At 45.3% G+C, this 14,962-nt stretch overlaps 2 protein-coding genes across 5 annotated transcripts in view; one reads left to right on the top strand and one right to left on the bottom strand.

Annotated features, from left to right (window-relative positions):
* LOC138165393 (vasculin-like protein 1) overlaps nucleotides 1–11,362 on the bottom strand; it is an 80,742-nt gene extending 69,380 nt beyond the window's left edge. The window contains exon 1 of one of the 4 annotated variants that reach the window (XM_069093692.1): nucleotides 11,153–11,362. The gene's annotated coding sequence lies outside the window, so the exon portion shown is untranslated. Of the gene's footprint in view, nucleotides 1–10,924; nucleotides 11,053–11,152 lie in introns of those variants that run through there. The other 3 variants (XM_069093695.1, XM_069093693.1, XM_069093694.1) reach the window with 3 other exon arrangements.
* A 160-nt stretch (nucleotides 11,363–11,522) lies between these two features.
* Nucleotides 11,523–13,604, top strand: LOC138165395 (transmembrane protein 69-like). Its single transcript, XM_069093696.1, has 2 exons — nucleotides 11,523–11,939; nucleotides 12,645–13,604. Exons 1-2 carry the CDS (start codon nucleotides 11,805–11,807, stop codon nucleotides 13,329–13,331), a joined length of 822 nt encoding a protein of 273 aa, XP_068949797.1. The 5' UTR covers nucleotides 11,523–11,804; the 3' UTR covers nucleotides 13,332–13,604.
* Nucleotides 13,605–14,962: the final 1,358 nt, after the last annotated feature.

Here is a 14,962-nt window from a genome sequence, read left to right as displayed (position 1 = left end):
AGATAACACAAAGCTGAGTGGGTGACTGGATGATGACAGGGTTAGTATTCAAAAGGATACTGACCAGGTTAGGGCATCAGGCTGAATCTAGTAAGATGAAACTTACTAGGAATAAATGTAAAGTCTTGCACCTAGGTATAAAAAAATCAATTCCACGAATATAAGATGCAGGAGGCATGGAGAAGCAGTAATTGTTCTGAAAAGGATCTGTGTTTATTCACGTGTTTTTAAAAATAGTTAACAATAAGCTCAATATGGAGCAGCAATGGGGGCGGCTAGGTGAATAGAGCACCGGTCCTGGAGTCAGGAGGACCTGAGTTCAAATCTGGCCTCAGACACTTAACACACTTACTAGCCGTGTGACTTTGGGCAAGCCACTTAACCCCAATTGCCCTCAAAAAAACACACACACAAACAAAAAAAAACAGAGCAGCAATGGTAGCCAAAAAAAGCTAACAAGATCTCGACCTACATTGAAAGACACAGAAAGCTTCTAGGAATAACGTATTATTCCCTCTCTATGCAGTCCCTGGCTTGACCACATTCAGAGCACTGTGTTGAGTTCGTTTCCCTATTTTTGGGAGAACATTGATAATCAAGAGGTCATACAGAGGAGGATGACCAGGATACTTAGCCTGGAAAAGAGAGGACCAGGGGTAGGCAAGACCATGACAGCTGTCTTCAGAACGGTTGCTTTCATATGGATGAGGGATTTAGACTTGTTCTATTTGTCCTCAAAAGGCAAAACTAGGAGCAATGGGCAAAAGCTGCAAAGATGCCAATTAAAATTAGATACTAGGAAAAAATTCTAACAATTAGAGCTGTCTGAAAGCAGACTCAATGGCTGGAGAAGTTATGGGACTGCCATTCTGGGAGATCTTCAAGTCGATGGCCAACAACCTCTCATCAGAGATGTTGCAGTGGGGATTCTTTCCACATATGGGTTGGTCTAGATGGTCCCTGAGGTTCCTCCCAACATTACAAATAGGTGACTTCCCCAGACCCCATCCTTAATCAATCAACAAACATATTAATCGTTTACTATGGTTGGTGCACTGGGGGACAGAATGAAAAAAGCTCAAGACTCTGACTCCCAGAATTTTACACTCTAAACGGAAAGAAAACATGTAAACACAAGTGGGAGTGGAACATATAAAACAAATATGAGCTGTTTTGTTGTTTGTCAGCTGGGAGGCCTGAGGAGCTTCCTGAGTCCTGAAGACATCTCTGAATCTTAGGAGGTCCAGACATAAGGCAGTCAGCATGGCTGTAATGCAGACTTTTAAGGAGGAGGGTGAAATAGAAGTATGCAAAGGGAGGAAGGGGCAATGCTGAACAAAAGGGTAAACCGTAACTCCTCAAACGTCCCTATTTTCATCCAGTGAACAACTATCCACTATCTTTCATTTAACTCCCCGTATCTGGCTAACAAGTCAATTCTCTGTCCTCAATGGAGTAACTTCCTATTGAGTCTCAAATCCAGTCTCTTCCCCGCCCACACAACTGCCAAACTGATATTCCTAAAGCACAAATATGATTAAATAATTTCTATGCTCAAGAAACTTCAAGTTTCTCACTGGCTCTAAGTGTGGCATTTAGATCCCTTCACCATCTGACTCCAGTCTATCCTCCTAGGCTGATCACACATCACTCCTCGTATTTTCAGCCAAACTGGACTCAATCCCAGTATGTAACACTGTCCCTCCTCTGTACACAGTCAGGATGTGACTGCTCTTTTCCCTCCTCTTGCCTTCCTCCCACCCTGGCAAAATCAGGTAACGCCCTGTGCCTCTGTCTCCTCATCTGTGAAACGGGGATAATTTAAGAGCAACGACTTCACAAGGTTATGATAATTAAATAACATATGTAAAGTACTTAGCAAAACCTTAAAGTTTTATAAATTCTAGCTATTATTCAAAACTCAGCCTAATTCTCCCTGCCCCCCTGTTTTCAGGGACTCCCTACCTCCCATTCTTTGTGAATTTTATACATATTCTGTACTTACTTATCTGTGATCATGTTATAACTCCCTAGTAGAATGTAAACACTTGGAGGAAAGGAACTGTCTTTGAATCCACCAGTATTACTGAGGTAAATTTTCTTAGATGTGAATTTTCTGTTATATGAACAGCTAGCTAACCCATTTATTCAACAGTAGCAAATACTGTACTGTGATATGAAAATCTGCTGAAGTAACAAGGAATTTGGTGTAAAGGACCATAAACGGAAGTAACCCTTCCCTCAAAATGGATACATTCAATAAGTAAATATTTGACAAATGTAAAAACTTCTTAACATAAAAGAAGCATCAGTTATTACTTTCCTTCCAAACTTGCCAACTATTGTCCAGAGTATCATCATCCTCTTAGTCACACAGGCTTGCAATATAGGCGCCATTCTCATTCTCAACTCCTCACTCTCATCCACTCACATCCAACTGGTGGCCAAGTTCTGTCAATAGAGCTTTCCTACATCTACCTAACAAGGTCTCTCTCTCCTATGCTGACACTGCCACTCCCTGGCGCAGGCAGGCCCAATCACCTCACTTCTGGATGATTGCTGGTTGTCCTCTCTTCCTCACTCTAGTATCTCCTTACTCTAGTCCATTCAGCTGCCAAAACAACTTTCCTAAAGTGAAGGTGTGACTAGATCAGCCCCTTCTAAATAAACTCTACTGGCTCTGGGATCAAATATTAATTTCTATTTGGCTTTAGAAGTCCATCATAACACGTCCTCAACCTGCCTTTCCAGTTTTCTTATATTTTATTCCCCCCTCCACATACTCTATGATCCAGTGACATTGGCCTCCTTTTCTGCTGCTCAAACAAAAAAAAGACACTCCACTGCAACATTCCATCTCCCAACTCCAGGCATTTTCACTGGCTGTCTCCCATGCTAGGCATGCTCTCCCTACTCAATGCCCCCCCTACTGGCTTTCAAGACAGCTCAAATGTCACCTCCTGCAAAAGGGGGCCTTTCCGCCTTTTTTCCCCTGGGGATTTCACTTTTACACTTTATGTATCTTATATGAACAACTACGTTCATATTTACAACACTGTTGCCTCCTCCATTCATAAGTGAGCTCTTTGAGGGCATGCACTGTTTTTTATTTTCTATGTATCCCAGCAGTATTCTTCACACAGTGCCTGGCACATAGCAAGCACTTAATACATACTTGATTGATTCTACTTCTCCACTTTCTGCTCCTTATATTCTTGTAATCTAGTTTCAGACCCAACCATTTAAGTAACACCAATCTCTCAAAGGGTATCAATAATTGATCAACCAAACACATTTAAGTACCTATTGTGTGTTTTTTTGCAGTCCTTATCCTTCTTGACTTTTCTGTTTTGGGCACTGCTGACCACTCAATCACTATGAGAAACTTTTCTCCCTTGGGGATCTCCTCTTACTAATCTGACTGCTCTGCTTAATAAGCATACACCTCCCATTTTCTAAGTGTGGGTGTCCTCCAGGGCTCTGTCCTGGGCACTCTTCTCTCTACAGTATCTCTTAGTGATTTCATCAGTTCCCATGATTTGACTTCCAAATCTATATATTTAGCCCCAATCCCTCTCCTGAGCTTTAGCACATTACACCTCTATCTGGATATCTCATCAACATCTCAAATTCAGAATTTCTGAAATGGAATTCCTATCTTCCCCTAGACATTCCTAAAAACTTTCCTTCTTCTCTTGAGGGAACCATCATGCTCAGTCATCAATATATTCTACCTTGAATTTTCCTCTGTCTCACTTCCTAGAGTCCATCAATTGTCAAGTCGAGTCCATTACATTTTCACATCTGTTGTCTTCTCTCTACCTCTGGGTTACCATCTCTAATTTCTAATTAAGTCATCCCAACCCAGTCTAGCTCCTTTCTAAGCCATTCTGTTCCCTAAATAATCTTCCTGAGGCAGAGGTCTGTACTGTCACCCTCTTGCACAGTAACCTTCAATGTTTCCTTACTGCCTAAATAAACACAATACTAACTTCTCAGTTAAGGCCCTCCAAAATTATGTTCTTACCTGTCTTGTTCTAGCCTGAATCTTATTGCCCTTTCCAAACTCTACTGTCTAGCTAATTGGACGCACCATTTACTGACCCTCCATCTCTGCCTTCCCACCTGGTCCTCTATCCCTGGGATGGACTTTCTCCTTACTTTTGCCTCTTAGAGTTATTTAAGCCCCAGCCTAGGTGTCCCTTCCCACATGGAAGCTCTTTCTGACACCACTGATTTAGTGTCCTTTTTTTGCCACAATTTATCTTGCCCACAGAATCTGTGAACTTGCTAAATTCCTTCAGCAGAAAGCAAGTTCCTTGAGGGAAGGTATAACGTCTCTTTTTTTTGGTCCTTGTATCCTTAAGTCCCTACCACAGTTCCCCCACCTCACCCCCAATAGAGAGAGCTTAAGAAAAAGCTGATGAATTGATTTAAATTGTTATTATAAAATAAGACAATACTACCTTCTGTTGTTATTTGGTTGTTTCATTTGTGTCCAACTCTTTGTAACCCAATACAGAGTTTTCTTGTCAAAGACACTGAAGTGATTTACCATTTCTTTCTCAAGCTTATTTCACAAAGGAGGAAATGGAGCAAACAGAGTTAAGTGACTTGCCAAGGGTCACAGAGCTAGTACATGTCTGAGGCTGGATTTTAACTCAGGAAGATCAATCTTCCTGACTTCAGGCCCAGTGGTCATCCACTATTACCACACCTTACTGCCCAAACTGCCTTCTAGAGGCCAAGAAAAAGCAACTCCACAGTTTGTTATTATGAAAATTCTGATCTGCATTAATGTAGGTCATACTTGTCAGGCATGTTCTAATGGGGAGTCCTTTTAGAGAGCGACTACTATTCAACACTCAGATTCTCTAATTTGGCAAAATTTCCAAAAACGAAAGCATTTTTCAAAAATGTCATTGTTGCCGTATCCTATACTGTATGTACCAACATAAGAGTAAGTCATATTCTCACCATATATGGTGAGTATTTGGGGAGAAACATGGTTCCTTCAGGAAATGCCCATAAAGGACCTCCTTTGTTAGCTCTTTCTAAAATGGGTCATTATTTCCCAATCAGAACAAGGAAAAATCTCAACAAAAAATTCCCTCATATACTTTGGTAAATAAAAATAACCACTGGCAGTCCTATAGATTCTTCCCTCACTCATATAATAGGAGGTCCAGGGTTTTAATAATAGTGACCTATCACAGTATTCTAAAATATCAGAGGGAAAGTTTCTTGTTACTGCCTCCTGCTAAACCAGTGAGAGACTTTCTCTAGTCTTATGGAACAACCCAGGCTATAACACACGCCTACCAAAATAAAAAGTATTCCTTACCCTTAACATACAGCTCTCTTGGGCCCACAACTTGAGGAAGATACAAAGAGGAATACAATCTGGTTAAGGGATCAGACCAGTTTTTAACCTTCCACACATTTCCCTCCTTCCACTATGCAGTACAGCCATATAGGTCTGTCTTGTCTACTAGTTCCTGCTCACACATGTCTTCCACTTTAGTGCCTTTGCAATGGTTATTTTAGCCATTCCTCAACTGAAAGGCATCTGCTTTATTTCTTATTCTTAGCTACCAAAAAAAGTGTCACTATATTATTAGAGTGTATGTGACCTTTTAGTCTGTAGCTCCTTGGGTTAAATGTCTAGCAGGAGGATTTCTGGGTCAAAGGGTGCAGACATTTTAGAAACTTTTAAAGCTGTTTGCTAGAGTTTATGTGAGAGAACTGGGCATCTTTATTACCTGTTACAACATTATAACTGAAAGTCCCTTTTGGCATAATTCCAAATTGCTTCAGATCCTGGTGACCTTCATGACATTCTCCTTCCTTCTTTGAGTTTAGTTCCTGGCTCCCAGCATCTCTCTCATCATCACCTCTTGCACTGATATACTATGGAACCTTGGCATTCATGATAGCATTCAGGATAGCCTCTTAAATTCCCTAACTTTCTAGTTCCTCAACCTCCTCATTTTCCCTGAGCTACTCTTCCACTTTACCTCAGCTATTCAGAGATTATGACGTTGCTTTCACCAACAAAATGTTCTACTTCCATGTTCAAGAACTGAAATTCCTTTTTCTGATTGTAACCTTGTATCAATCTATCTTTCCTTCTGCCTTATGAACCCTAACATCTTATTTCTCACCAAGATCTCCTATAGCCTGCCCCTCAGTTTTGACTCTGGTCATCACCCCGAACTAGTTACAACTTTTTTCTCTTCTTTATCTTGACCCCTTAGTGAATTAGTTCAGCTATCTTACCTTATCCTTCACTTTGGAATCACTGCTTTCCAAACTCAAACCTAGATTATTCCCAACATCCTCCTTTGATCCTATTAATACGCTGCTTAAGGGAGCTGGAGAAGGTCATGAAACCATGCTTACTGGGTCCATAACAAATTTATGTTTCATAATCAGTATAGCAAGGAAATGCTTCTACTCTTCACTGATTTACTTTTCCAAACCTTGTCAAATCTCCCAACGCCCTCCTTTCCCCTCCCAGCTGAGGTCTTCATACTTCACTGAAAAAAAAAACAACAAACTGAGGCTATATGCCAAGAGCTCCTTCCACTATTCAAACATCTCCATCTCTTCCTTGACCCCAATATCATACTGGTTTCCTGGGCCCTCTCCTCCTATAAAATTTCACTTGGTGATCTTATCAACTATTATGGATTTAATTATCATTTCTATGTTGATGATTCTCAAATCTACTTCATCTAGTGCCAATTTCTCTTCCTAATTGCCATCTTGCATCTACAACTACCTATTAGACATCTCAAAGTGGATGTGTCCTGTAGACATTTAAACTCAACATGTCCAAAACTCAATTTATTATCTTTCCTCTCAAACTTGGTCCCTTTCCAAAATTCCCTATTACTGTCTAGGGTACCATCATCCTCCAAGTCATTCAGACCTGAAACCTAGATGAAACCTTTTACTTTCTCTCACCCACCATATCCAAACCATTGCCAAGGCCTGTCGATTTTATCTTAACATCTCTCCCATAAGCTCCCTTCTCTCCTCCAATCATGATACATGTTGATTGATACATGGAGGAAATGTTGTGATTTTCCTTTTCTTTTCAATGGGGGGTGGGCAATAGCATTATTCTTAAAAAGGGTCACTGAAGGATTTTTTAAAAACACGTAGAGTAAAGGAAGTTTAGAAGGAAATGAGCCGAATAGCTTTGAAAGTAACATATTAAATTTATTGCATACTTAAAATGGAAATAAAGTACAATAATCTGCTCTATGTATGCTGAAACTAATTTTATGTAATATTAAATTTAAAACATAATCTGTGCATAAGCATATTATATCATGTATAAATTTTCAAACAAAAAGAGATCTCTGAGGCAACTGGGTGGTAGAGTGGACAGAGTGCTGGACTTGGAGTCAGTAAGAGTTGAATTAAAATCCCACCTAAGACACTTACTATATGAGTGACCCTGGACAAAGTCACTTCAATTCTATCTGACTCAGTATCCTCATTTTTAAGATGAAGATAATAAGTACACCAAAAAGATAAAATAAGTTAATATTTGTAGAGCACTTTGCAAACTTTAAAGTGCTATATAAATATAAAAGTAATAGTAGTAGTAGTATATCCTAGGGATCTGTGCTGGGCCCCAAGCTTCTTGATATTTTTATTAATACCTGGACAAAGGCATAGATGTTATTGCTAACCTGTGGGATAACAAAATCAGGATCTAAAAAAAGATCAATAGACTAGCTGCTGTTCAGTCATTTCAGTCTTGTCCAACTCTTTGTGACCCCATGTGGGATTGTCTTGGCAAAGATACTAGAGTGGTTTGTCATTTCCTTCTCCAGCTCATTTTAAAGATGAAGAAAACAGGGTTAAGTGACTTGCCCAAGGTCCCACAGTTAGCAAATATTTGAGGCCAAATTTGAACTCAGGTAGGTCTTCTGGGATTCATGCTACACTACCCTACCTGGCTGTAACCCTGGGCTAAACGTATTAAGATGTAATTTAAAAAAAAAAACAACACAGGTCCAAAAAATCACCTTCACAATCATGAATAGAGTAGCTAGATAGCAGTTCATCTGAAAAAGATCCAAGGGTCTCAGTGGATTGTCAGTTCCATGTAAGTCAACATTGTGAAATAGCAGTTAAAAAAAAATTCTAATATGAACTGAGACAGTGAGGAGGACTAGGGAGGCAATAATTCTGCTGCACTCTGCCCTGGACAGAGCCTGCTCTCTTTCCAACTGTGAAATTCCACGATTCTTCACTTTTATAGTCTAACCTCATTTTACAGCTGATGAAATTGGCCCTCCAAGTGGTGAAGTGATTTGCCCCAAATTCCCAGAAGGAATGGGTCACATATAAGCATGATCTAAAGAAAAGTTTACTAACAATTAAAGCAACCCACATGTGCAATGGACTAACTAGCTGCCTCCTCAGAAATTGGGGCATTATTTGTCTTTAAATGTCAGTCAATTCTGTTCTGGTCAAGGTAGGACTAAGATACCTCTGGGGTCCATTCCAATTCTGAGATTCTCAGTATATCCAGAGTATGACCACTCCCATTTTAATTGGCCAGGAGGAGGAGTTAAGAGCACCGCGTTTGGGCTCCAGGACCAGGGCACTACCAAGTATTTACTCTTGTGACTCCACTCTGTCTTAATTTTTCCACCTATAAAATGAGGGATTCTCCCCCAGTTGTAAATATTTGCTTTTGGGGGAAAAACTTTCAAAAATAGATAAATAAAAAAAAGGTGTCAAGATGACTTATCTAGGACAGAGGTTCCAACCTAGGCCTTCTGACAAGACTCTTGCTCTTGTAAAGTTCACTGATTTTTTTTCCCCAAAGGATTTACTTTTTCTTCATCTGACAAACATCATGCCAGGCTTCTCCAGAGCTCTGAGACACTGAAAAAGTAATTTCATCTTTCTGGACCCCAGTTTCCTCATCTGTCAAATGGGATAACAAGACTTCTTTGACTATCTACAATTCACTAGGGTGTAAGGAAAGAGCACCACTTCAATGTGAGTTTGTATAATTTCTTAAGCAACAGCTATATTCCAATGACAAAAATCACTCATGTACAGAAAGGCTGAGTAGGTTTTTGTTTCCCAAACAAGCCTCCTTTTAAATAATGAGGAAAGGGAAGCTCAGAACTTACACTGGACTCAGAACCAGGATCAAGTACTGCCCCTGACACTTACCAGGTGTTTGACCCTGGGCAAATAAATCATTTAATATAGTTGAGCCTCAGTTTCCTCACCTGTACTGTGAGGGAGCAATAACTAGAGCAACTCCTTCCCAGGGCTGTAGAGTTCAAATTACAATGTGCATAAAGATCTCTATAAAGGCAGATACTGCATGTAGATATAGATCCTACATGGATTTTACTTTAAGTGTTTCAAAGCCACAGACAGCTAACAGGGAATTTAATAGCAAACTATGGTTTTATAGCTGTTGTTCCACAAAGGAACAGCAAACCCAATCCTCAAAATAAGAAAAGCATTCAGTAAAGGTAAGTACTCTTCTCTTATCAACTATTTTTAGCCTGCTGACCCTGAAGGCCAATAAGTACAAACCAGGAGCAGATTTACCACTATCTGCTGTCCCTCCCTTCCACTCCCCCACGAAGCAATACTAGAGATTTTGAAATGATCCTTTTCAGTGAGTCAGTCAATAAGCATTTATTAAGCACCCACTATGTGCCAGGGATTGTGCTAAGCATAAGCTACTAAATCAAAGCCCTAAAGACTTTTCTAGGTTATATTCATTTCCCCTTCCATTTTCTTGAACATTCTGACTTAGGGCAAAACCATCTGTTCTGTTCTCAGCCTTCAATTAAAACAGGCATTTGGTCTATTTGATATTTGAGTATAAGAACTTAAAAGGTGCAAAAAAATTTTTTGAGGAAAATGACTAGAGATTAATAGGCTGAAAAAGTTCAGATTTCTGTAACGAAAATAAAAACACAACTATCTCAATTTCGTAGTTTAAGGATAGCCTGAAAATTAGGAAAACACCGTATCAACATATCCAATTAACTTTGCCAAGATCCTAACGCCAAACTCGTTTTCCAATTACTTAAAATTGTCCTCTTCAAACTATGCTTGAAAAATGCAGATACACCTACGATTTTTACATAGAAAACCGACTCCTGACTTACTCGCTTCTCTCCAGGACCCCACCTTTCTCTCCCAGCTTGGGTGTCACCGCGGCGCCCCCACCCCGCCCTTCTGTGCTACGGGGGTCGAGGCCTGTCTCACCAAGAGCACCCGAGGGCTGCAGAAGCGCCCTGATTCGTCTAAGAGTGCGGACCCCGGCCTCTCCTAAAGCAGCTCCGACGCCCCCTCCCCACCGCTCCCGGCCCGAGCTGGGAGCTCCGGGTTTCCGGCGGAGCCGAAGCTGGGCACACGAACGCCGGCTCGCGGCCGGACGGCCCTGCCCACGGAGCCTTGCGTTCGCGGCCCCCGAGCCCCGACCCCCGCCCGGGAGTGCATGGCCCACCGGTCGGCACATAGTAGGTGCTTAATGCGTGCAGATTGACAGCTGGCCCGCGCCCCAGACCCTAATGAACAGCAGGATGACAGCGGAGCCGCCCCCCGGCCCCCCGAGCCTCAGGGTTTCCCCTCCACTGGGCCGGCCGGGGGCCCCGCCCCTGTCCCCGCCGCCGGGCCCAGCCTCCCGCTGGACCTTGCCCCCCAGCCTTGGGACCTTCCCAAGGTCGCGCCTGCGGCACCGCACCCCCTAGTCTCGGGTCCGAGGGGGGAGGGGAAGCTCTCACACGCGCCCCCCCTCCCGCCGGCCGACTCGGGGTTCGGGGCAAGGCAGGCCGCTCTCGCCCGCCTGTGGCCCGCAGGCGGCGCCTCCTCGATGCCGGGGGTTCCGCCCCGCACCCCCTGCATTCCCCCGCGGACTCACCGGGTCCCGCGTCGCCCTGCCGCCGGCCGCCTCACAACCACAACAAAGCTCTGCCCAAAATGGCGGCCGAGGAGCGCGGCCCCGCGGCGGGGGCGCGCTCTGGGGGCGGGGTCAGGAGGCTCCTCCCCCAACCGCCGCGCTCGGCCCAACGTCTCCTCCCGCCCCCCCCGCCCCCCCACCCCCGCCGCCCGTTGGTCCCGCCTGGGGCCCCCGCACTCCGAGCCCCACCTGGCGGCGCGCGACGGCTGGGGCGGCCTGAGTCCGCTCTCCCTCCGGGCCAGGCCCCGTGTCCGTGTCTATGTCCGTGTCTGTGTCCGTGTCCGCGCAGGGAGAGACAGCGCCGCGGCAGCTCTTCCTGCACCCGCCTCGCTCTGGCCGACTCCGCCCCCTGCCGCCGCCACCACCGCCTCCTCGCGCTGCGTGGGGGTAGGGGCTCGCGCGCTCGTGCGCGGGGTAAGGACTACGAAAAGGGAGGAGAGAACTAGAGAGCCTATCGGCGCCGACGTTGCGCATGCGTTCGCAGCACTGCACATGCGCTCTCCGCAGATTGGCTTCCGCCTCTAGTCCCAGCTTCCTCGGCGTTCTCTAAACGCTGCCGCACTGCCTTTTGGAACTTGTGGTTCGGGAGTCGCGCATGCGCAAAGACTACTCGGAAAATGGGGAAGGCGGTTTGTTCTCCCTGGCCTGGCAATTGGGGTGGGTCCAGGTCTCCCAGACTCGGTTAAAATGTAAGTTCCTTAAGGGCTGAGTTGTGATCCCGAGTCACGGGATGCTGAGCCGGGTCCCAAGCCTGTTGAGTCTTTTCCGGATTGCCTAGACTCCGCTCCTCCCATTCAAGTTTCGCTGAAGCCCAACGTTCCCGGAAGCGGCCTTGGGAACCATGGGGTACGGGCCGAGTTCCCACCCGCACTGTTTTCTCCGGAGCGCCGGAAACGGAAGCAGCTCTCTGCGCTCACTGGCACCCGCCGACACCATGCTCCGCCTCCTCCGTGCTTGCTGTCGAGCCCCTTCCCAGGTAAAGGGGCTGGAGCCCCTCGGGTCTGCTGCTCCCGCGGGCCTGGCCCTGGGGACCAGGGGAAAAGCCTCTTTCACATGCAGAGGTGGGGGACCCCGGGTGCGGAATCGTGCACAGAAGGCTAGGTCCCGCCGGTTGGGCTGAACTGCTCTGAAATTCTAGATTATCGGGGCTGGCGGAGAGAAGGCAAGGCCTGCCCCGCGGCCTCTCCCTTCCGAGGGTCAGCCCGTGGTGCACGCTACGCCGATCACCGGCCGTCGGGACCTGGGGAGGGGTAGCCCTTATCTTTAGTAACAATAATAGTTAATAACTAGCTTTTACATAACCCTTAATGTTTGCCAAGCGCTTTACGGATACAACAACCCGGGCAGGTAGGTGCTTTAAGTGTGCCCATTTTACAGATGAGGAAACAGGCATACAGGTTAAGTGACTTGCCCAGGGTCACACAGCTAGGAAGTGTCTAAGACTAGATTTGAACTCAGGTCCTCCTGACAACAGGCCCAGGGCTGTGAGCCTGGTGAGTAGCTTCAGGGTCTCAGGTACCTGCTGCTGAAGTTCTTGATCCCTCGTGGACTGGCCGCTCAGGGCCAAGGCAGATCCCCCGAGGGTCATCACCCTGGCACAGAGCAAGGTCCCAGTGGAAGAGGGTCGAGGCGGCCTTCAAGGGGGGCTCCTGGCTAAGCATCTTCCTTAATTCTCTTGCAGATCCTTAGCGCTTCTCTGTCTGTGGCCCGGGTTTCTGGGAGGCAGAAGGCAGGAACCCCGTGTGTCCCCCCTTTCTTTCTGAGACCTTGGCTTCCTGCATCCAGTTCAGGGTCCGAGCATGGGGCTAAAGACTATCACACTTCCTCCCGACGCTTCAAGAAGAAGGCACCTGTGGTCCCCACCAGGCCACCGCCCACTCTCTCCTACCTGCTGGACACCCCAAAGCCAGCCCTCTATGTGGCTTTGACCGGATTGGTCCCCTTTGTGGCCCCACCCTTGGTCATGATGATGACCAAGGCCTATGTACCTGTACTGGCATTTACTCAGATGGCCTATGGAGCCAGCTTCCTGTCTTTCCTTGGAGGGGTCAGGTGGGGTTTTACTCTGCCAGCAGACAGTCCAGCCAAGCCGGACATCATGAATCTAGCCTGTGGTGGGGCCCCACTGCTGTTTTCCTGGTATGCCTTCCTTATTTCTGAGGGACTCACTGAAGCCATCATCATGGTGGTCATGGGCTTTGGGGTGGCATTACACAATGAAATCTTTCTCCTGCCCCATTATCCTAACTGGTTCAAAGCCTTGAGAATAGTGGTGACTCTGGTGGCATTTTTTTCATTTGTAGCCACTTTGATAATTAAAGATTTTTATCCAGGAACTGGCCCTAAACATCCTGGTCAGGCTGAGTGAAACTCACTCTCCTGGCCCATTATGAGCAAGCAGACTATTAAGAACCTCCTTCACATGCTCACAAAGGCTGTCTTGTTTGTCTTTGTAATTCCTCCATCTAGTGACTGCCCCTCTCTGGAGATCAGGTCTCTTCATTAGAGTTGCCTGAGACTCTGACCCACTATACTGTTATATGTGTCCCTAGGCTGGTGCTCACAAGTTTATTTCTGCTATTGATAAGTGAATTATAAAGACTTTTAAAAAGATCCAATAAAAAACACAAAGTATCCTTTGGCTAGGGCATTGTGGCTCCTTGGAGATTGATTTCTCTACCCATGGCAGAGAACACTCTGGTTATATGTTGGCATCTGAGACCTGTGTTTCTGAAGGATGCTCTTGGGAATTGCCCTTTGGCATTTGTCTTGCCTGGTCATTTCAACTTGGGTGCTTGACCTGGACTCCTTCCTTATGGAACTCCTTCTTTCTGCCAGAAGGCCACAGATCATCAGAGACCATGTTTACCAATGGAGAATTGGCCAAGGCTCTCTTAGTGAAGCAAAAGGTCTTGATGTAGTTCTCAAGTAATGGCACCTCCTGTGAGAGGGGGAAGGGAAGAATTGAGTGTGTATGGAATATTTCCCTATGGAATGATGCATCCAGTTTTTTTTTTGTTTTGGTAGAAATGCATATGAAATATGGTTCCCATCAAACACCAGCAGTTCTTGTGGAGGTGCTGCAAGATCTGGTCTTGTCTGTTTGTTAACACAAACCCCAGACCAACAGTCTCATTGAGACACATGACGGACAAAGGGGCCTTCCTGAGGTGCTGTTTTCATCTAATGGCTTCCCTTTGACCCCTTTACCACAGTGAATGAGAGGAATCTTCAGAGCTCCTAAGCCTTCCAGAAGGAACGATGAAGCACGTGTCTGGGCAAAGCCTAGCATAAGATAGCTTTGTTGAGTTGGGTACTTCTATAAGAAAATGGCACTCAAAAATTCGAGGACAAAAATTTTTTGACTTGTTAGAATGTCATATATTTTAAAAAATATATTTCACTTTAGCCACAGCTAAGGAAATCTAGTGGCAAGCTGCTCCAAACATAGTCATACTGTGTCCCAGAATCAGCCACAGAATCTACATATAGGAAAAAACATAATAGAACACATTCATTTTATTAGTATCTTGTGTTAATTAGAAGGCTCCTTAGGCCTTTTCCTGGAGACAGGGCTGTCAGGCCAAACCCTAGTGACGGAGTACCCTCCTGCCAGCTCCCGTCACATGTTTGTCTGCCTGAGGATTCCACAGCCCTGCTATCTTCTCCCTTTGGTAGAAGCCATGCAAGGCCACAGTGCCTGTGTGGATGAAGCATACAAGAAGGAAAAACTAAGGCAAAACTCGAGCCCAGGGGATCCAAAACAGGCACTGGGATTCTCTTGATGAAGCCAGCTTGCCAAGCCTTTCCAGGGTAAGGACCCTTTCAGGTGACTTTGTCCTGGCTCTGGAGGACTTGGGCTTGTATCACGTTGATGTATGTGGTGTTCGTGTTCCCAAGTTTGGCCTCCAACAAAGGAAAGCAGAGATTTTTGACTACAAAAATAGGTGGTTTTCTCAGACACTCATTTAGCCCTTCCAGAAGCATTCTCTCATGCTG

This window comes from Petaurus breviceps, unplaced genomic scaffold (assembly GCF_028583685.1).
Source record: "Petaurus breviceps papuanus isolate PSGF00001 unplaced genomic scaffold, PetGlider_PUasm1.0 208, whole genome shotgun sequence".
NCBI lineage: Eukaryota > Metazoa > Chordata > Mammalia > Diprotodontia > Petauridae > Petaurus > Petaurus breviceps.
The sequence above is the reverse complement of the archived record's forward strand: the minus strand, read 5'-3'. Positions and strand labels throughout refer to the sequence as shown.

Excerpts from the sequence above, each read along its gene's own strand:
- LOC138165395 (XM_069093696.1), top strand. The coding sequence starts at position 11,805 with ATGGGGTACGGGCCGAGTTCCCACCCGCACTGTTTTCTCCGGAGCGCC. Across the intron at positions 11,940-12,644 it reads GCTGTCGAGCCCCTTCCCAG|ATCCTTAGCGCTTCTCTGTC; the intron begins GTAAAGGGGCTG and ends ATTCTCTTGCAG.